Here is a 21,788-nt window from a genome sequence, read left to right as displayed (position 1 = left end):
TGCTCTCTAATCACTAGGCGCCAGCTATTGATGCCGAGCGCAGGGATGACGTCATGTCCCGGCGCCCGGCATCAATAGCCGGCGCGTAGTGATTAGAGAGCAGGGAAGCCGAGGTCTGAAGTGCCAGACCTCGGGCTCCCACAACTGGATGGAAGAAAGAAGACAGAAGATAAGGTAAGAGATGGGGAGAAAGGGACAAAGGGGGGAGAAATATATATATTATATATATATATATATATATATATATATATATATATATACACACATATACATATACACGTGTGTGTAAAGGCAGGGGTGTGTGGTGAGGGCAGTGTATAAACGTGTATTTATGGACAGGCATATGTGTAGATATATATATAGATATATATATTATATATGTGTGTGTGTGTGTGTAAGGGCAGTGCATGTATGTATATGTCAGCAAATCAACCAGCAAATCACCGGTAAGGTACATCGCTTGCCGTGATTGGCTGGTTGTTGTACGCTGGGTAGAGGGGTAGTCTTATACGGCGAGTATAGTCCAAACTCTATATTTGGACTGTAAAAGTTGGGGGTCGTCTTATACGCCCAGTCGTCTTATACGCCGGAATATACGGTAATTTGGGCAATTTTTGTCAGTAACAGCATTTGCTTCTAATATTTTTCTATTGTCTGTTCCCACCTGCAGCTGTTTTTTCTTTTATCTCCTCCAGCTTCATCAATGTGACTGATGTTAACTGCTCCAAATCCATTCCCTTGTTTGTCTGGAAGAAGTCAGCTAGAGCATTGATAGTTATCTATGAGGTTCAAACAAACAGATAAGCGACAGGATTATTTCTAATAAAAATAAACCACACACATTATAAACCTAATTCATTCTTTGCAAAGAATGGGCATCCATTCAATGAAGTGATTAGAAAAGCTATTTGTCCAAAACAAAAACTGTTCTAACCACAAAACCATTACACATATATTAAGGCTTATGTGTTGAAGTCTTGTTTTGCCAGAGCTATTAAGGATTAACAGTAATATGTAAATAATAAGAGTAAACTGGTTATTTCTAATAATTTAAGTACAATCAAACTACATTTAAAATATGGTTATAATCAAAGAGGGACACATGTGTGGACTTCACACCATGACTGTAGAACAATTGTGTATTTTACTTAACGCTAAAAAAAACCCTAAAAAAGGAGTCACAAATGTGACACATTAAAAAAAAAAAGTACCAATGAGGTGTTTAAAACCTACTGGTGAACACAGTACTTTTCACAATGGCAATGTTGTAATAACGAGCACCAAAAAAGATTCAGGAATTTGTTATTTACTTATTCTTTTTTCCAAGGGACACAATACAGCGACATTTCAAGAAACTATCCAGTCTTAAATGCAAGTCAATTTTGTATGGACTGCAATGCATTTCACATATATTCTATTTTTATATGAAGTTAAAAAACAAGACTCCTGTGCAGTTGATCCAGGCAGGCGAGGAGAGGGGAACACACTTACACAGGCTAAACAAACACACTGTTTTTCCCTTTAAAATTAAAACCAGTATCCACACAAAGAGTATACTTACTCAAATTAATTTGGCATAAATTGTTAAAGAGGCAGAAACCGTATTTTTTAATTAGCAGGAATCCGTTAACTAAATGGTGTTTGCTTGACTAAGCCATCTCCGAGCATTATAGAAAGTGTACCACTTGTGTGTACTCATTTAATTGGCTACTTGTTCACCTCTTGGTATCCAGCTCGGCCAGATCTGCGCATGCACAGGCTCAGGGTGCTCCAACGGCATGCTATTCTGAAATTATGCCAAGCCGCTCTGCAGAATATCTCTCATTAAAAAAGAACTCTTAAGAGTATATATATATAAATACATGACTGTTCATTTAAAGAGCTCCATTATACAAAATATTGCTGCAAACTTACCGCATCATATATAATTTCCACAGGTTGAGACTGCAGTATCAGGACCTGGTCAGCGTTACTATTCTCTGGGTTGGTCTCAAATAGGATTTCAAGGAGGGAAGACTTCCCGGTTCCAATAGAGGTTACAAGAGACGGGACAACTGTTTGCTGACATAGACCGGTCACATACCAGTGCTCTAACTTTGCTTCAACTCTGTATTTTAAACACACAATATGAAATAGGTATTAGAATAATACAACCTACTCAGTATAAATAAAGAGGTGATCATTCTGCAACTGCAGTTGAGCTTCAATGAAAGAGCATTGTAAGCATAGTTCAAATATAGAGTTAACAGTTATTGTGCTTGGGTGTTTTTTTTTACTGCCGTTCAAAGAATTGGCAGTGGTTTATTCTCACTATTGTATTTTAGAGTAAATGACAATCATTTTAACTAATTAGATTACATTTCAAAATCTGAACATTTCTTTTTTATTTATCGATTATAAAATCCAGTTATATTCTGATTACTATGAATTCAAAGTGAAGTCCTAATGCATTTTCTGTTGCTTCTTCCTCACTTTTTTGTCAAATATTTTAATACTGTTTAATTAAAGGTAGCATGGGTTTTGCACCTTTTATAGTGACTACAAGAGAATTATAAAAAAAATGCTATCAAAAGCATTTAAGTCCGAAAGCTGAAGGCTGAAAAAAATGCACTTTACTCCTAAACAATAATGCTAGCGATTACAGTTTTACTTACTTTAGCGCCTGGGCCCCAGGTCTCTGGAAGACTTTGGAGCTCAGACCAATTATTTGTACTTTCAAGGTTTCTGGTGTGTGTGCATCTTCTCGGATGGTTATAGATGTGCTGAGAAGCTTGAAGCCCAGAACATGGGCCACATACTATGAAAAGAATAAAGACAAATTAATAAAACAAAACACTGGACCTATACATGTATCCATTTTTTTTTTTAAATAAAACATCCTAAAGGCTACAACTATGTAAGGATACATCTATTATAGTGTAAAAAACATAATAATATAAGGCAGGGCACAATAAATGGTGATATCCTGGAATGCTGGACATTTATGAGCAACATGCTTGGTATCAGCCTATCACTCACAATAGTGTCAGAGACACGCAGCATTAGTATGAAGCTGTATATAAACCTCCTTACATCTGCAACACAATACTAAAATGAGGTTACCATATATATATACACCATATTTATTAAAGTGGGTTTGACAGACCTTATTATTTGGTAAGGGCTCTGCACAAATGACATTTAGCAGACACAGTACAGAACTTAAATTCTCTTCACTCACCGTTTTGGGCAGGGTGAGGTTGTAGGAACTCTCACTATACCCAATTGCAGTAAATAGTTTTGACTTTTCCTCAGGTGACATAATATCATCAATTTCTACAAACACAAAAATGGATATTAACTATACACAAAGTGAAGAGGCAACATTTCCAGATGCCCCAATATATATATATATATATATATATATATATATCTATATCTATATCTATATATATCCTTCTCACTTGCAACAAATAGCTTGACTTTGTCCAAGTGAGAAGACTAAATAAGCACTATGAAGATTTGTCTCCCAGGGTGGCAGAACCAGCATTTTTTAACTAGCTTCCTATCCTCAATCCCTACCCCTAAATCTAGTATTACAAAGGACACCTAACTCAACAATCAGCAGCAAGTTATGACGGCTGCTCCCATGATAAACACATATGCTAATTTTCTTAACTATAGCTTATTTTAAATGATAAACATGATCCAGTACTACATAAAGTGGCATCACTTTAAAGGGTCTGTGGTTTTGTTAAAATAAAACAATGCACATACTTTCAGGGACAGAAAGTTCATCAGAGTCTTCTTTTTTTACAGCTTCCTTCTTTCCCCAGAAGCTACCAAACCAGCCACCACTCTTCTTCTCTCCACTCTGAGATGACTTTTTAGCCAGCAACTTTTGGCCCGATCGTATAACCTACAACAAAAATAAATAAAAACACAAAAAGATTTATTCGACTTAAGTCATCCAATCTATATCAAAATAAAGTTAAGCTGCAGAAAATACAATTATTTAAGGTAGGTATAACGGCTACAATCGGTTAGAACATAATGTGTTCACTGTTTTAAAGAAATAGATAATTACCTCTGCTTGAGCTTGCTCTCTGGCTAAGACAATATTAAGGACGTCAAGCGTTTTCTCACGATTCTGCAAAAATAAAATATTTAATGGGAAATCTGCTCTATGGAGAGAATATGTTAAATTACTCAAGACATGAAAGTTAAAACAAGAGACAGTAATGTAAGCAGAACAAAAAACAATCTTTTTTTAACCAGAGCAGCTTTTGTGTTTTTGCTATGTCTTTATTCAACTGTGATTGCCTGCTAACTCATATATATTCGTTTGTTTGTATATTCTGTGTGTTGTAGATTATGAGCATTCAATGCCTATTTATAACTTTTTTGTTCCTGAGAAGAAACAGTAAGTTCTACTTACGGAGAGCTTCTTCTCCCTGCCAATCCCAAGTGACACTACAGATAGACTCTTCCTCCATACCTGAGATAGGGCAGGACTCCAAAACATTTAAAAGCCCCTCCCCTCCTGATATCCCCAGTGAATAACAAAGACCACACAAGAAAACAAATCTGATGCGAAAATTTATTGAAAAGAAAGAGAGCGAACAAACGTGTCACCAGGGATCCGCAGGGAAAAGAATCTCTCGGTAAGTAGAACTTACCGTTTCCCTGCCATCCCAGGTGACACTACAGATAGATATACCCAAGATGAAGGGTGGGAAAACATTAAGAGAAAAACACAGCCTCAAGGACCTTCTGACCGAAAAGCCAGTCCCCCTGGCCATCTGATCGAGTCTGTAATGCTGGGCAAAGGTATGGAGAATCTTTCAAGTAGCCGTCTTACAAATCTGCTCAAGTAGAGTGAGCTCGGATCCCCTGTGAAACCGCTGTATGGTCTTACCCATCGTGCTGCAGCTCAGTTTCAGGGTCTTGGCAATCTTCTTACAGCCTAGGCCATCTTTTTGTAGAGCAACAATTCTTTTTTTTCAGATCCTCAGAGAGTTTTTTTCCATGAGGTGCCATGTTGAACTTCAAGTGACCAGTATAAGAGAGTGGGAGAGTTATAACACAAATTTAACACACCTGCTGTACTCACTTTTGTTGCCAAGGTGTTAGACATTAATGGCTGTGTGTTGAGTTATTTTGAGGGGACAGCAAATTTACACTGTTATACAGGCTGTACACTCATTGCAGCAGAGTGTCATTTCTGCAGTGTTGTCACATGAAAAGATATAATAAAATATTTACAAAAATGCGAGAGGTGTATTCACTTTTGTGAGATACTGTATGCTACGACTGCCTGGTTGTCAGAGCGTAGCAGAATGTTCTTGCCCAACAGCACTGGTTCCCAATGATGCAGGGCTCTTTCCACCGCAAGCAACTCCAGGCAGTTGGAAAGAAGGAGTTGCACAGGTGGAGACCAAAGACCTTGAGCAAATCTGTCTTGATAGGTTGCTCCCATCCTCTGATGCTTGCGTCATTGGTGAGGAGCTCCTTGGCTGATACAGACCAACTTTTCCCTGCAGGGTGTCCCTTTGAAGCCACCAGGTGAGAGACATTCTGACATGAGGAGGGAGACGGACAAGCCTGTCCAGGGCGAATAGAATTCCCTCTAAACAATGAAGGATAAAGTTCTGAAGAATCCTCATGTGGGCCAAAGCCCAAGGAACTGCGTACCTTGTGGAGGCCATTCTGCCCAGCAGAGACATACACGTTCTTATGGAGCTTCTGTGCGCACATAGAACCCTTCTGACCAGTGAACAAATCCCTTTGATCTTGGAAGGTGGAAGAAAGGCCTTCTCTGAGAGGGAATCCAGACATAGGCCCAGGAACACAATCTGCTGAGAGGGAATGGTGTTGGACTTGTCCCAATTCAGAATTCAGCCTAGCTCCTGCAAGGTGCTGACCACTCTAGTAAGGTGAGATTGAAGAACAGGAGCCGAACAGGCATGGGTAAGCCAGTCTTCCAGGTAAGGGATGACTGAAATTCCTTGAAGTCTGAAATGAGCCGCCACTACTGCTAGGAGTCTTGTGAAGACTCTGGGGGCCGCCGACAGACCAAACAGAAGGGCCTGGAACTGGAAATGCTGGATACTCAAACCCAGAGGAACAGCAATGAGCAGAAACTGATGATGAGACGGGTGGACAGGAACACGCAGATAAGTATCCTTGAGATCTATAGAGACCTTGAAGTTTTGGAGGCATAAGGTGTCTAGAGTGGATCTTATGGTTTCCATCTTCAACCGGATGTATCTGAGGTGTTCAGCAAACATAAGTCTATAATCAGACAGAACCCTCCTGTCGCTTTGGGTACCAGGAAGACGGGAGAATAGATCCCCTGACCTTCCTCCAACTGAGGGTGAGGGACAGGAACCAGGGCCTGTAGATCTGCAAACTGCTGTATGGTAGACAACAGGAAAGTCTACTTCGCCTGATCCTGAAGAAGGTGGGAAACCAAAAACGCTCCAGAGGTCTAATAAGGAATCAAAGCCGTAACTTTGAGATATGATGGTTCTTACCCAGGGGTCTCTAGTGATGGAGAACCAAGAGTCTCTGGAAAACTGGAGCCTCCCTCCCACAAGAATGGGGATGGCATCTCACGATAGGGCCTGCCCCGGAAGCCTTGCTTCAGTGGAGAGCGAGAGAATCTGGAACCATAGCCTGTGGACTGGTCTGGGAAGTATGGCCGAAAGGACTGCAGCCGTCTTTTGGAAGCAGGTTTTCGCTGTGGCATCCAATGTTATCCCCTCTTGTCTTCTCTAAAAGGGACTCCAGCTCTTCACCATACAGAGTCTTACCCTTAAAGTGGATATTAAGCAGTCTATTCTTTGAGGCATTATCCACAGCCCATGCTTTCAGACACAAGCCTCGTCTAGCCACAACTGAGCTGTCATTCGGATGGTCTCAATAGAAGCATCGCAGAGTCCACAGCCAATTTAACAGCAGCGACATTCTTTAGGATACCATCTCTAGAGGTCTTGGTGGCAACATTCTTAATCGCTCTGGATACTGAAGCAGATGCGAAAGCTGGCTTGAAACCAGAAGCAGAGGCCTCAAAATACTTCTTGACGGTTGCTTCAGCTTTCTTCTCCATGAGGTCAGAGAAACGCAACCATCTTCTAGTGGTAATGTGGTTTTTCTGGAGACCTTCATAACCGCGGTATCCACAAATCGAGTAGTACAAAACCGTGGATGTTAACGGAACGTCATATTGAAAGTTCCGATATGCCGTACTGCAGTGCACAAGCCGCCTTGCTTTGCCGAACTCCTACCGACTGCACTCGAGGATGAGCAGAAGGGTAGAGGATAGAGTGAGCTGCAACAGTGGCTCAAAGAGGTAAGTGCGCGCGGGCAACGCCGGCACCAGCCGTCCAGCTATAGTGCCAAAGGTATATCCCACTAAGGGGGGCTTAGCCCAGGCAACCCGGCTCTACCAAGAGCTGAAGAAAATAAACGGGAGATGAGTCTTCCCTACCTGATGTACGGCAGGAGAAAAAACTGAGGATGTCAGGAGGGGAGGGGCTTTTAAATGTTTTGGAGTCCTGCCGTATCTCAGGTACAGAGGAGATAAACCCACACGACGCAGAAGGCAGAAGAACATAAAAGACAGCTACAGTGGCAAAACCTGTCAGAAGCAGTATATGAAAAGTCAAATTGGAAACACACAAGCAAAACTGTTGGACACCCTATGTTGGATAGGTTCTTGAAGGATGAGTTTATTTTATTATTTTGTCAGACAAACCTGTAGCTCCTTTATTAGGTCCTCTGGGGGCTTGCTCTGGGTTAGTTTGCTTTTGTATGCGTTCTTGTACGCTTTCAGGTTTGTTCTGTGTTCCTCTATGTTTTTCCATGACCACACACGGTTTCGCTTTCTCACATGAACCTCAAGGATGCTAGTGATAGCGTAGACCCACCTAAACACAGAACAAAAATCCATTACAATGGCGGACAGAAACTCAGACATGACAAAAAGGGAGAAATGACTTAATTAAAATCCTATGGATTTCATACAGTGTGAGCGTCGAACACATACATAATTACATAGTTTAATCACTAAGCATCTATAAATAGGTTTAAATAGCCCAAAGTGTAAAACGTTGGATTTGGAAAGCTAACCGGCCATGTTTAAGGATTGTCCAACTTTTAGAAACGCCTCTTCGCCTACATACCATTTTCTGATGTCTTCCTTAAAGGGAATCTCTGGTCGGTATTTTCTGTAGGGTGCATTCCTAACCATGTAATCCACAGATTCCAGCAGGTCAATCATGCTCAGGTACTAGGAATACCACAATATGTATCAAATAAAAAATTCCAGGGAATATAAACAATATTCACAGCAGACAAAACATAATGTGGAATTCACTCATCCCATATGATTATTATAGAATAACAGAAACGAGACTGTGAAAGAGAAGATTTAAAAGTAAAAGAGCAAAGAAGGGCTTGTAACCTTACCAAGCAGCTTAATATCTACATACTAAGGTCTTAACCAGTGCATGACCTTTGTTATATGGCATTTCTATTCCAAATCCCTTTGACTTTAAAGTCAAGAGGACATACACACCCCTCACCTGTGGTTTTGTAAGTTCAATTGCAATGTGCTGGACTTCCATGTTCCAATCAAGTTTTGGAGTCTTCAACTCTACTTCTGCGTCAGGATTTATATAAAGCTTTGCCGAAGCAGATACCGGTTTGAAGACTTGAAAATAAAAAGGAAGAATTACCCAGGAAATTAAATATACATACAATTGACATAATTAGCAACCAAATGAAAACCGATATCCAAGGACCTCCACAAGGTCTGTGTGTGTTTAATTTTGCTATTGTCAGAATCTGCTGGCATTAAATACAATGATGATAATAAATCAAACTTTAAACTATAAAAATAGATGCTTTAGCACAAGTATATTAACGCGTACAAATCTTCTTGAACATTACTTTGATTTTTTTCTTATGTATTATTAAACAGGGCAGCATATATTTGTACAGTGGAGGTCCTACAAATTGTTTTGGTTCTGCATGGGTTTAAATTGCAACAAGACAGATTTTAACAAAGGGTTGATACTGGATATACAAGCGTAATATATAAAATGAAACGTGAAAATCTAGCTTACTGTACTGGTAATCTTCAGGCACTCTGCTGCTAGACATGGTCCCATGTTTCAAAAAAGCCTTAAAAAGATGAGCATGCCATTAGCAGCTGTGAAGACTAGAATTATTTAATTCCTTATACTGTAAAAGATCAAAATTAATGGTATTAACATTATCTGATGTTCCTCAATAAACACATAAAGGGAACTTTAACTATAGTACAAATTAATTCCCTACGCCAGATGGTCTCATCTGGTAAAGTAAGGCCATGAGTTCTAATGTAAGGAACACTGATGCGGACATTCCAAAGCTTAACTAAGATCTAGAAGACAAAATGATAGATTTCTATTGCACATACATAATATTGCACAGCAGCAAGGCATTTCATTATAAATGTTTTGGTTTTCTTCCTTAACGCCTGTCTGTACACATAGACATCGTGTTAATGAAAACACTATGGGCTCTGAGAGTCTGCCAATAGGAAATTAAGTATTAAACATGATAAACAAGGTTTTCACACATCTGACGTAAGCACTGACAATGCAAATAAATAGCGGCAATACATGTTACGAGCAAATGAAGAGCGGAGACCGGCTCGCTCAGAAATACCAGGAAGAAGATCCAAATTACATTTTATTAAAGAATACAAGAGAGATGTGAAGATTAGGCTACCAACGAAGGCAGATCATTCTTGGAAAATCCCATTAATTACAACAGTAGTAAGAACAAAACACTCTTATTGATTTCTGGGCAATCACAATTTCAAATGTAATCCTGAAAGATAACACACAGCACTTGATAAAACAAAATAAAATAAACGAAGAAGACATAGTAACAACTTACAAGATAACAAATGAACAATGAAAGAATTGTTTAATTAGAAACCAGTCCTTAAATACAATATAAAAATTAAAAAAAATACACCAACATAACTTGGTTTTGTAAGCAATTAATAGCATTTTTCATATTCGTTTAGTGTCGTCTCTGTATCATATGGTTCGACAGCCTGTGAGTCTGATTCTAACCTATAATATGATTTACTTACTAGTACAGAGCAGTCTCTCTGAAAGACAATTTTACCATCTTTCTCAAAATCACAGAACAGCAATGGGAGAATTATTTTACAATAACTGTTTCATATGCAATTAAAATGTTAATATAATATTTACATAAACAATATTCTTTTTATGCATAAATGTTTAAGCCTATTTAAGATTCACATGAAAGCAGGAAACACCATACATCAGTTCAAGAAAAAATGAAACTCTCCACAAATATACACACAAATAGAAAGTGCTGATTTACCATTTACTATGCCACAGAACTATATTTTTCATTTATTTTGTACAGTGGAAAGGTTAAATATTTGTGTTAATTGTATATAATACATAGAAAACCCATTGACTCCCATTTTGCACTATGCACTCCCAAAACCACCACCGCCAACGACTCAGTATCCTAAGGGGACTTACGCAGAGCAACCAATGGAATATTTCTGCAATTGGACTGGCTTTGTAGCTTTGCACCACAGCTGATCTCTATACATATCATTCAAATTACCTTCCCTTACTACATTAATGCTTGGCTACTGATGTAAGTGTTTATCTTTGCTGTGCATTTCACATACATTTTCTAGGCATTCAATCAAAAACAAACCACGGGATATACACGCCAATGTCAGTCTATAGGTCTCTGCTGGCAGGTTTTGTCCACGTGGGATGTATGCATTAGCAACCAATAAGATCTAAATATTTAGCTTCACTCAGTACCAACATTGATTTTGATGACTTGCAGGCACCGCATAATCACTCTGGGAAGTGTATCTCAATATAGTCTATTGTTAAAAGAATCAATCTGTCACATCTACCATTCAGTTAAAGTCTTGATATCGGCTGTTCCATTGAACGCTGGCTGAAAACATCTGCAGATGCTCCGTTAAAAGAATATTCTGATGGTGTATGTCTACTGATATGACCAAAACATTGGTATCTTAGTAACTAGATCCATAAGAGGAATTCCACCTCACTGTATTAAATGCACATAACATACGGACGGTCATTCTGTGTTAGCAATAAATTCAGCTAAGGTCCTACAGTCCCAATGCTTTTAATACAATGTAAAACATTTAAAATATATTTTGCTTAAAAAGGAACTTTTTAAAGATTAATTTTTTTTTAAATAAAAATATTGTATGATTCATCATACTGCCTTTGGGAAATAATACTTGGCTCAGTCTAAATTACCAGCTGGACATTTGAGTCACTGTCACCTCGAATCACTAGTTGAATATGCTCTCTTTCAACCCAACTCAAGAGGAGAAGCGAGTGACTGCCGGCGACTGTTTTACCGACTGTTTTACTGGCTGTTGCAAGTGCAAGTTGCTTTCTTAAAATTGTAACTGCAGCTTTCAAATCTACAGATTGTTTGAAAGAAGCAAAACATTATTTTAGAAATTTAGTGACACTGTAAAAAAATGATTTACAAAACACAGGCTTCATGTCGCCATGGCAATTAGAAATTGCATTTTGGCTTCTAGAAATTCATCTGCTAGAAATGACTCATGTGTCCAACAACTGGCTTCATACAGAGCTGGCCTCTCCTTGTGCTGTTGGATGTAGGATTGGCAAACGGCTGGTGTCTGAAAGGCTTGACCATTTAAGAAAAAAAAAAAAAAAAAGTTCAGCAAGTTCCTAGTTGGAAATCTTGACTGTTCTTTACAGAGTCAGTTTTTACAGCATGGTCTCCCCTTTAACAGTAACCATCAGACACAATGTAAGAGCACACGTGGAAGAGGCAGTCTTACCCAGCCCTGCCATGGAGCAGAGTGGGGCAATCGCCCCAGGCGGCACTATGTCTTGGGCCAGCCCTGGTCTTACCCTACCAGCAGACTGGATACAAAACTTTTCAGTCTGCTTGTGTCAGTTGTCGGCCTCCGACGTTAAAGGGCCAAACTTTAGATTTAGTTAATCTTGTCAATGCTGGAACGAAAAACATCTACATGTGTATTTAATCTCTTCAATGATGAAGAACGAAGTGTAAAGCAGATGGCAGAAAGTAAAGAGTGTGACAATTTGATGGGTCGTTCTGCAGCATCATGGCTGTGAAGCTGGTTGCCTATATGCTGAGGATTGGGAGCTGTGCAGGGTAACGGGATGAGATGTCATGCAACCTCATAGTAGCAGCATGGCAGCCCCTGCAATATAAGGCTGGTTCCGGAGGAGGAGAAATATTCTTGAGACTAGCACTATATATGTTTTTGTAAAGTAACGTTTGTAAACCAAAGCCTGCTTTAAAGAGCTTCAGCGGGATATGTTGACTGGAAACTAATCAAGTTCTGCAAATTAAATCAAATGTATTATATTGTCATTGCCTTTTTGTATACCGCTATATTAACACATATAAGTAAGAGGAATTAGAATATTGTTATATTACTATATAACAACAATTATGTAGTTATCAGAGGGTCTACAACAAGTACTAGAGCGTTCTTAAAATGATAGAACCATGGTCCAGTGCACCGGTGGGGGTTGCGTCTGAAATTTCAATTTTCCCGACATTAAATGAAGTTATTCTAAGAGCACTAATATGAGTCTATCACTGTATGCTTTAAAGGTTTCCAAGATACAGACAAGGAGAGTTGGCATTATTACAATTGTGATAAAAGTGGCCTGATTCTACGTCATTACTTAACAAAGGGTAGGCTAAACAACCACAGATCTTGTGTTACTCAGAGGCTCATCAAAAATGTTGGATTATAGAGTTTAAAGATCAATAGGGTCGCTTTCCCTGTATGTGAGGTCTTGGTAGACACCCGTCTGCAACAAGCCCTGAGCCAGAGAAGAATGGTGGTAACTATATATATATTTGGCTAAACACATATCCTGCATAGTAATTAGCAGTGGGGTGGGAAACAGAATTGAAAATATTTTTGTGAAATGCTGTCAGTTTCTTTGAATTAAAAGTCATAATGTATCTGCTTTAGAGTGTGAATATGGGCTAAGTTATACATTACTCTCATATTATTGCATAGCTTTCGCACAATCATCCTTAATGAAGCAGAATTGAATCCTTTTCACCAGCTACATACAATTTTTACTCAGGTCCAAAACGAAAAATCACAGTGAAAAGATAATAAAACACAAGTATAAAGGAAAATGGGGGTGTTAACATATACAGATCTGTGGATCATGAACAGATTCCTGTTCAATCAGTTAAGTTTACCAACGCAAACTAAACTCACACCCACCAAAGAGAGAAAGGGGCTCCACTCGCTGTGGAATCATTAATGGCTATTTTAAAAAGCCTAATAAACAAAACAAACCTTGACATAATTTCAAATAAAAAAATTTTAATCAGCCAAGAAGAATTAACTATGTGTGGATTATAATAAGTAAAAGTTACTTATTAACTTAACCTGATAACGGAGACATAAGGCTAATATGTACAGCAATAAAGCATATATTACATTGGCCCGCGATCATCCTGGTACAGAGTGCTCATTAAGACTATGGTATTAGTGTACAAACTACATAACACAGTCTGCGGGGAGTCAGTGCTGGCTACTCCTTAAGGTAAGGAAACAAGTGGACTGAAAAAAAGGCAAGCTGAAAGGGTACCTGTGCGTAGCAACACTAATAGCTGCTTCACTTAGTCATGCAAATGGAGTAAGAGGAACACTGCTAAAGCATTACACGAATATGCCAAAGTGCCAGGTGCGTCATGTTATAGCCATTACTTCCACTTTACATTGTCTAAATTGCAAACATTTTTAATGTCAACGAGATGACAATAAAAAAGAAGAAAAAAGATCTGTGCAATCTATGCATGTGACTGGCAGAGCTGTGCAGATTTAAACATTTAAAGAGATAAAAAATATTTTTTCCATTTGTTTTCCTATATGCATCACATATAGAGTGATGCATTCATAGGAAACTTGGCTCTTTCGGTATAAAAACAGAAACAGGAACCCACACAAGTCTAACATTATGGTATTTTCATGTTGACGAAATACAGTGGATCTCAATCACAGGTATTTGTAAGAAGGACATTAGGTTAGGAGATATTTTCCGATGCAATCAGTTGGGCTTCAAGTCACTTGCTATGTAAGTATTACCGTATTTGCTCGATTATAAGACAAGGTTTTTTTCAGAGCAAATGCTCTGAAAAATACCCCTCGTCTTATAATCAGACCTTGAATTGGTCTGGCTATGATACTAAGATCCAGATCCCCCGCAGAGCTGCAGGGGACCTGGATCCTCCTGTCTGGTACACCCCCCCCCCCAATTTACCAGCGCTTCTGACTCCCCGGTGTGTTGTCCGGGCAGCGTGTAGACGTCTACGGATGGTGTATGCGCGATGGACGCAGACGACCCCCGCTGCTAACCGCACCTCCTTCCGGCTGCAGCGGAAGTTGCCTACGCGAATAGCGCAGACGTCTACACACCGGTAAGTTTGGGGGGTGTTAAATGGGGGGCATAAGGCATTTCTGTAGGCAGAGTGCTCTATGAAATGCCTTTTAACCCCCTTAATGCCACTCTGCCTCCAGAAATGCCTTTTAAACCTCTATACGCCACTCTGCCTCCTGAAATGCTTTACACCTTGCTATATGCCCCTCTATATCCAGAGTGGCATATAGGGATACAAGGCATTTCTGGAGGCAGAGTGGCACGTAGGGGGTCAAAGAGCATATCATGGGGCACAGTGGCATATAGGGGGTATAAGGCATTTCTGGGGCAGAGTGGCAAGCCTGGGGGCAGATGTGCATAACTGGGGGGGAGGTTGGAAAATAAAAGGAAAATAAAAACAAAATATTTTTCTCAATCATAGCTTTTATTAAAAGAAATAGTTTACATGAATTAACATTTACTGGTAAAACTTTTTTCCTATAGGGTCGTCTTATATTCAGGCTTTCTTTTTTTCTAATTTAATATTCAGATTTTGGGGGGTCGTCTTATAATCGAGCAAATACGGTATTTATTATACTTTCATCAACCTGAGATGTTAAAACTTGTCACGGTTCTTTTTTTTTTCCGTTGCTAGAACCACCGACTGCAACAAAACACTTAAAGGCACAATTAGTAAGAGGCCTTAAAGTATAACCTGGATACTTTATGGCCAACCAATACAAGTTACCGTATTTGCTCGATTATAAGACGAGGTTTTTTTCAGAGCAAATGCTCTGAAAAATACCCCTCGTCTTATAATCGGGGTCGTCTTCTAATCAGACCTCAAATAGAGGTCTGATTAGGAGACTAAGATCCAGATACCCCGCACCGCTGCAGGGGACCTGGATCCTCCTGTCGTCGCCCCCCCCCCACACACTTACCGGTGCTTCCGGAGGTGAAGTTGGCAGCGGGGGTTTGTATGCGTCCGTCGCAAATACCTTCCCCGACTGTCAGAGATCAGAGTTCCAGAGTTCCTGATCTCTGACAGCCGGGGAAGGTATTTGCGACGGACGCATACAAACCCCCGCTGCCAACTCCACCTCCTTCCGGCTGCCGCGGAATGAGACGTCAACCCGCTGTCCCGGCAATACAGCAGGAAATTGGAAGCACCGGTAAGTAAGTGTGTGTGTGTGTGTGTGTGTGTGTGTGTGTGTGTGTGTGTGTGTGTGTGTGTGTGTGTGTGTGTGTGTGTAGGGCATTTCTGGAATGCCTTACACCCCTATATGCCACTCTGGCACTTAGGGGGTTAAAAGGCATATTATGGGGCAGAGTGGCATATAGGGAGGTATAAGGCATTTCAGGAGGCAGAGTGGCGTTAAGGGGGCATTTAATAGTGCACTCTGCCTCCTGAAATGCCTTATACCTCCCTATATGCCACTCTGCCCCATAATATGCCTTTTAACCCCCTAAATGCCAGAGTGGCATATAGGGGTATAAGGCATTTCTGGAGGCAGAGTGCTCTATATAATGCCTTTTAACTCCCTTAATGCCACTCTGCCTCCTGGAATGCCTTATACCTCCCTATATGCCACTCTGCCCCATAATATGCATTTTAACCCCCTAAATGCCAGAATGGGATATAGGGGTATAAGGCATTTCTGGAGGCAGAGTGGCACATAGGGGGTCAAAAGGCATACCATGGGGCACAGTGGCATATAGAGGGTTAAAAGGCATATCATGGGCCACAGTGCCATATTGGTGTGGCAAGCCTGGGGGCAGATGTGCGTAACTGGGGGACAGGTTGGAAAATACAAGAAATAAAAACAAAAAAAAAATATTTTTCTCAATCATAGCTTTTATTAAAAAAAATAGTTTACATGAATTAACATTTACTGGTAAAACTTTTTTCCTTTAGGGTCGTCTTATATTCAGGCTTTTTCTTTTTTTCCTAAGTTAATATTCAGATTTTGGGAGGTCGTCTTATAATCGAGCAAATACGGTATATATCACTGGGAGTTTGAATGCCAGGCATGCTGTAAACTTCTTGTCTTAATGGTATATTTTTTTTTAACAAACAGCACATTTAAGAATTCCAATTCTCAAAGCAGGACAGTGCTAAAAATAGTTTCTGGGGTCTTAAAGCTTAAAGCTATGACAGTATGAAAGTAAGTACATGGGGTGGTGGAAACATCACAGTGATAGAGTTAAGACCACAGTTTAAATACCACCAAAAAGACTAAGGTGTTTATGCCTGTGACAAGAAACAGCTTTTTTTGATTTTTCTTTAACCCCTTAACGACAATCCACGTACATGTACGGGGTTGCCGTGCAACGGGTTAACGACAATGCCCGTACATGTACGGGCTGCCGTTAAATAGCTGCATCGCCGCGATCGCGGCGTTTTCGCCGCGATCGGCGGCTTTGCAGCATCCACGGAAGCCTCCCAAGTGAGGCTGACCGTGGATCCGGGGAGGGCAGCCCTTGGCAGCCCTCCCCGGAAGAAAAATGGCCGCCGCCGCACCGATCATGAAAGATCGCGGTGGCGCCCGGCTAAAACAGCTTAGGAAGCGATCTGAATCGCTTCCTAAGCATAAATGGTGTTACTGACATGCATCGATATCGCAAGGTCAATGGAGCCCAGCTCACTAATGAGTGATTAGTAAAAAAAAAAAAAAAAAAAAAAAAAAAAAAAATTTAAAAAAAATTAAAAAAAATGTTTAAAAAAAATAAAAATAATATGGTAACATATAAATCCCCACTGTCACCAAAAAAAAAAAGAAAAAAAAAATAATAAGCAAGTCCTAAAATTCTTTATCTTTACAAAAATTCCAGCATGGAAAGAGTTAAAATATTGGCATTACAAATGCCCATAGGGTGTCTCGTATTAAAAAATGCATGAGTGGATGGGATAAATTGAATTGGCCGGGTTCAAAGGTGTCCCAAATATGGGACATGGGGGCAGTAGGATCAGATGTCTAAATGGCCAAAAAATACACACCTCACAAAGGCGGCCTTTTACCTCCCAAATAACCCAACACACCCATGCATGTGGGGTATCACTGCGCTCAGGAGATGTTACTGAACACATATTAGGGTGTTGTTTGACAGGGACATATACTAGGAGCGATAAATTTATACCTGAAGTACAACGTGTGTGAAAGAAATACAAAAAAATTTACTACCATAAAGTTTCACAAAGGCTGGTGGTAAAATTAGTGCATGGAAAGGGTTAAATTACCAGCATGTGAAATACCTTGGGGTGTCTAGTTTTTAAAAATATATGACTTGATGGGGTAAATTGCTTTGGCCGGCTTCAAAGATACCCGAAATGGCACATGGGGGGAAGAATTACCAGATTTGGAAAAAAAGGTTTTGAAATAGCAAAACGCTACCTGTACTTATTGCCCCATAACATGCAGAAAAAAGCAAAAAAACATAAAAACATTGGGTATTTCTAAACTCAGGACAAATAGTCGAATCTATTTAGCAGGTTTTTTCATTCGTTTTTGCAGATGAGTAAAAGTTTTTTGTTTAAAAAGTGAGAAAAAGTAATTTTTTAACAAAAAATCCCCATATTTTATCATTTTTTTATAGTAAATTAGATGATATGATAAAATTAATGGTATCTAAAGAAAGCCCTGTTTGTCCTGAAAAAAACAATATATAATATGTGTGGGAGCACGAAATGAGAAAGAAGAAAATCACAGCTAAACAGTAACACCGAAAAATGTTAAAATAGCCATTGTCCCACAATATACTACGAGTAATAACCCCTATTGTCCTTAAGGGGTTAAATACAGAAATCAGATGACAGCAGTATGATGTGGGTTTTTTTAACCACCCTCTTACTTGTTACTTGTAAACCCTAGGCATAAAACTGTGTTCATTCCCCTATTCAAACAATATTTTAAGTCATATTGGGAAACAAGAAAAACCTTGTATTTCCATGTTTTCCCACATAAAAGTGTCACATATGATAGTTTTGACAAAGAAAACGAAACATCAAATCAAAATCCTGTGGAAAAGAGGCTTCAATAAAAAATTCCCTAAATCTAATTAAATGTAGAAATACAAAAATGCTGTTTAATGGGGTTTATTCATTAAAGCAGTAGTGAGCAGGGATGATTTAGTTTCAACTAAAAATGATGATGGGATAACCAATTTCTACTGGAAGAAGGTGAGAGTTGGCTCTGCTTTTTGGCAATATAAAGCTACCAATATAGTTTGAAAGGTTCAGTACATACATACAGTGATTAAGCTACATATATTATTAAACATAGGCATTCAACGAGTGGGTATTACCGTATTTGCTCGATTATAAGACGAGGTTTTTTCCAGAGCAAATGCTCTGAAAAATACCCCTCGTCTTATAATCGGGGTCGTCTTCTAATCAGACCCCAAAAAAATGGCTGGGGCCATGCTGCTTACCGGTCGCGAGCAGCGTCTCTTCCGTTAGAAGCAGGAGGACAGGAAGCTTGTAGCTTCCTCACAGAACTCTATCTCCCCCTCCCTCCTCTGGGGGCGGGGCCAGAGAAGTTGCTGGTACAGCCGGTCCCCTGCAGAAGTCTTCGAGTGAGAGATCTGCAGTTCAGGTAAGGGGGTGGGGGAGGGTTTTTGGGTAAGTATGTGTGATTAATGTGTGAAGTATGTGTGATTAATGGAATGAATGAGTATTTAAATGTTTGTGAATGTGTGTTTGTGTGTGATAGCATGGATGTGTAAGGGGGGTGGGGGTTGTAGCATGGCATAGGGAGGCTGTAATCCCACTACTATCATCCCCAGGTTCCAGCATGTACTGGCTGCCTTGGCTTGATAGGAGTGTGATTGCTGTTAGCAGCAATCACACTCCTATCAAGCCAAGGCAGCCAGTACATGCTGGGTTAAAAGGCATATCATGGGGCTGAGTGGCATATAGGGGGTTAAAATGCATTTCTGGACCTCCAGAAATGCATTTTAACCCCCTATATGCCACTCAGCCCCATGATATGCATATATACCTCCAGAAATGCATTTTAACCCCCTATATGCCACTCAGCCCCATGATATGCCTTTTAACCCCCTATATGCCAGAGTGGCATATAGGGGTATAAGGCATATCATGGGGCAGAGTGGCAAATAGGGGGGGTATAAAGCATTTCTGGGGGCAGAGTGGCATAACTGGGGGGGGCAGGTTGGCAAATAAAAGGAAATTTAAAAAATATATTTACATGAATTAATATTTACTGGTAAAACTTTTTTTCCTATAGGGTCGTCTTATATTCAGGCTTTTTGTTTTTTTCCTAAATTAATATTTTGATTTTGGGGGGTCGTCTTATAATCGAGCAAATACGGTACTTCCTCAAAGAGCTAATTTGAGAATATTTACCAAGATATTTTCACTGGACTTGTGGTAATACATGGGGCTTTTCACATTCCAATAGGTGCTGAAACTATCCAGACGGACCAGCTACATGATGTAAAAAGAAGAAGAAAAAAGTCAGGAACAGTCGGATTGAGATTTGTAGATTTAGATTTTTTGCCTAGTGTTTATTCAATTTCTGCACTCAGACAACATGTCCACTTAGCTGAGGTTGGCTATATTTCAACTCTTTCACAAAACATTTATCGCAAAAGGTTTACATGCAAATATATACATATATTATGAATATAAAATTGAAAAAATATACCTTGTATATTATTTTAGCTGCTTCATTTAATATGCATGGGGTCCATGATTCATTGGAAGTCTGCAGAGAAATGGAAGAAAGAAATAAGATTATTATTAAGATGGTTCACAGTATGCTTAAAAGTTTGCCTGTCCTGAATCTAAGTAGAGACCAAGGACTGATTAAGGTTTCAGTCTTTACATCAGGAAAAACAGGCAGACTAAATTGGCCGAATGCTTTTTATCTGCCATCAAGGTTTATTCTAAGTTTGTTCAACCAATACTTTAATCATCTTCACTTACAATGCTATACTTTACAAACAATGTAACCGAGGAAGGCCTAATCTACCAATTCCAAGGAAGACATATTAAGGGATTTTACCTGAAGACTCAGCTCTTCCAGCGTAACTCCCACAGACACAGGAATCGTTGCATCTGTAATCTGTAAATATAAATGAAAACATCTAGATCTAAGTAATTCATAGTACATATACATTATGCGTAATCGTTCCGATAAAGGATCCTACGGATAACTCACATCATCTTCATATCGGATGTGGATGTTTGTGATTTTGACCTGAAGGTTTTTGATGACCTGTGTTGCAAGTTTTTCCAAGAATGTGTCTTTCTTTTGCTCCTTTGGTTTGTCTTAACAAGAAAGAAAAAGATGACAAAACATGTTAACTGAGTGTTTATATTTTTTACAAACCTGTATTTCGACTGCAGTATATTGCACCAAGTAGCTTTAAATGCAAAATTCTGCAACCTACATAAATTAATATTAAAGTGAAAAAATACTATAATTGATTATATCGCATGAGCACAAGCTAACTCACTCTTGTTAAATTCAGCACTAAAGTTCCATGTGTATCCCAAACATCATTTGTATATTCTGCACACATTGAAAGTGTCATGATGCGTTTGAAAGGGAAAAAACTAGCGATTTCATGACAGCAGAAAAAAAATGTGATTTGTAGCAGTGTGTATCCATACTACTGAAACACAAACATGCCTAGACAACGCATATCAATGATCCACATTATTTTCTTGGCCAGAGTAGACCTTTCATTTAATGGACTTTTCGATCTCTCATAGCAATACGTGTTGGCATATATGTACACATCACAGCATGCACATCAAATTAACATTGGTAGACTGCACCAGTATCTCTTGAACACCACCTTTGGTTGCAACTTGCATAGAACAAACCCCAGATTAAAAGGAAGAATATTTAAGGATTTCACTTTAAAGGTCACATATGGTGCTTTGTAACTCCATTCTTCGATCCGTGATTCTTGTATTCCACTGCTTTTTAAGGTTACCCAATAGTAACAACTAGTATTTTTCTCCCAGTGGGATTCAAAGGGCTTTTAGTGCACACTATCAGAATTAACCAAATTGGCAGCTGAATAATAGACGTTATTCCTACCTAACTGATGATCGACCTTGGAAGGATAAAGGGCTATGTTGACCCAGCCAGGAGTTGGACCTGGGACCCTGAGGGTTTAAACAGGTCCTGTTGCGAGCGTATTTACCAACTGAGCTCAGTGAGTAATTCAGCAATGGTTCAGAACCCCGGCCATGAATGACATTTTACTTTAGAGTTGACTGGGTTAATCGTATAAGTGTATATTTGGTGTAATATTTCATACAGGGCTTAAAATTCCCCAAAC

General features: G+C 39.4%; 1 protein-coding gene across 2 annotated transcripts in view; it reads right to left on the bottom strand.

The window, feature by feature from the left end:
* Positions 1-21,788, bottom strand: part of VPS13C (vacuolar protein sorting 13 homolog C) — a 96,777-nt gene that overhangs the window by 58,400 nt on the left and 16,589 nt on the right. For both annotated transcript variants that reach the window (XM_053464997.1, XM_053464998.1), the window contains 14 exons: positions 20,654-20,763; positions 20,498-20,557; positions 20,138-20,197; positions 19,837-19,917; positions 9,111-9,168; positions 8,568-8,695; positions 8,166-8,272; positions 7,739-7,910; positions 4,067-4,129; positions 3,757-3,898; positions 3,221-3,315; positions 2,655-2,797; positions 1,915-2,107; positions 665-779 (listed from right to left, as the gene is read on the bottom strand). In XM_053464997.1, coding sequence (XP_053320972.1) covers positions 665-779; positions 1,915-2,107; positions 2,655-2,797; positions 3,221-3,315; positions 3,757-3,898; positions 4,067-4,129; positions 7,739-7,910; positions 8,166-8,272; positions 8,568-8,695; positions 9,111-9,168; positions 19,837-19,917; positions 20,138-20,197; positions 20,498-20,557; positions 20,654-20,763 — 1,527 coding nt within the window. The remainder of the gene's footprint in view (positions 1-664; positions 780-1,914; positions 2,108-2,654; positions 2,798-3,220; positions 3,316-3,756; positions 3,899-4,066; positions 4,130-7,738; positions 7,911-8,165; positions 8,273-8,567; positions 8,696-9,110; positions 9,169-19,836; positions 19,918-20,137; positions 20,198-20,497; positions 20,558-20,653; positions 20,764-21,788) is intronic.

The sequence above is a fragment of the Spea bombifrons genome, chromosome 4, assembly GCF_027358695.1.
Source record: "Spea bombifrons isolate aSpeBom1 chromosome 4, aSpeBom1.2.pri, whole genome shotgun sequence".
Classification (NCBI taxonomy): domain Eukaryota; kingdom Metazoa; phylum Chordata; class Amphibia; order Anura; family Pelobatidae; genus Spea; species Spea bombifrons.
The sequence above is the reverse complement of the archived record's forward strand: the minus strand, read 5'-3'. Positions and strand labels throughout refer to the sequence as shown.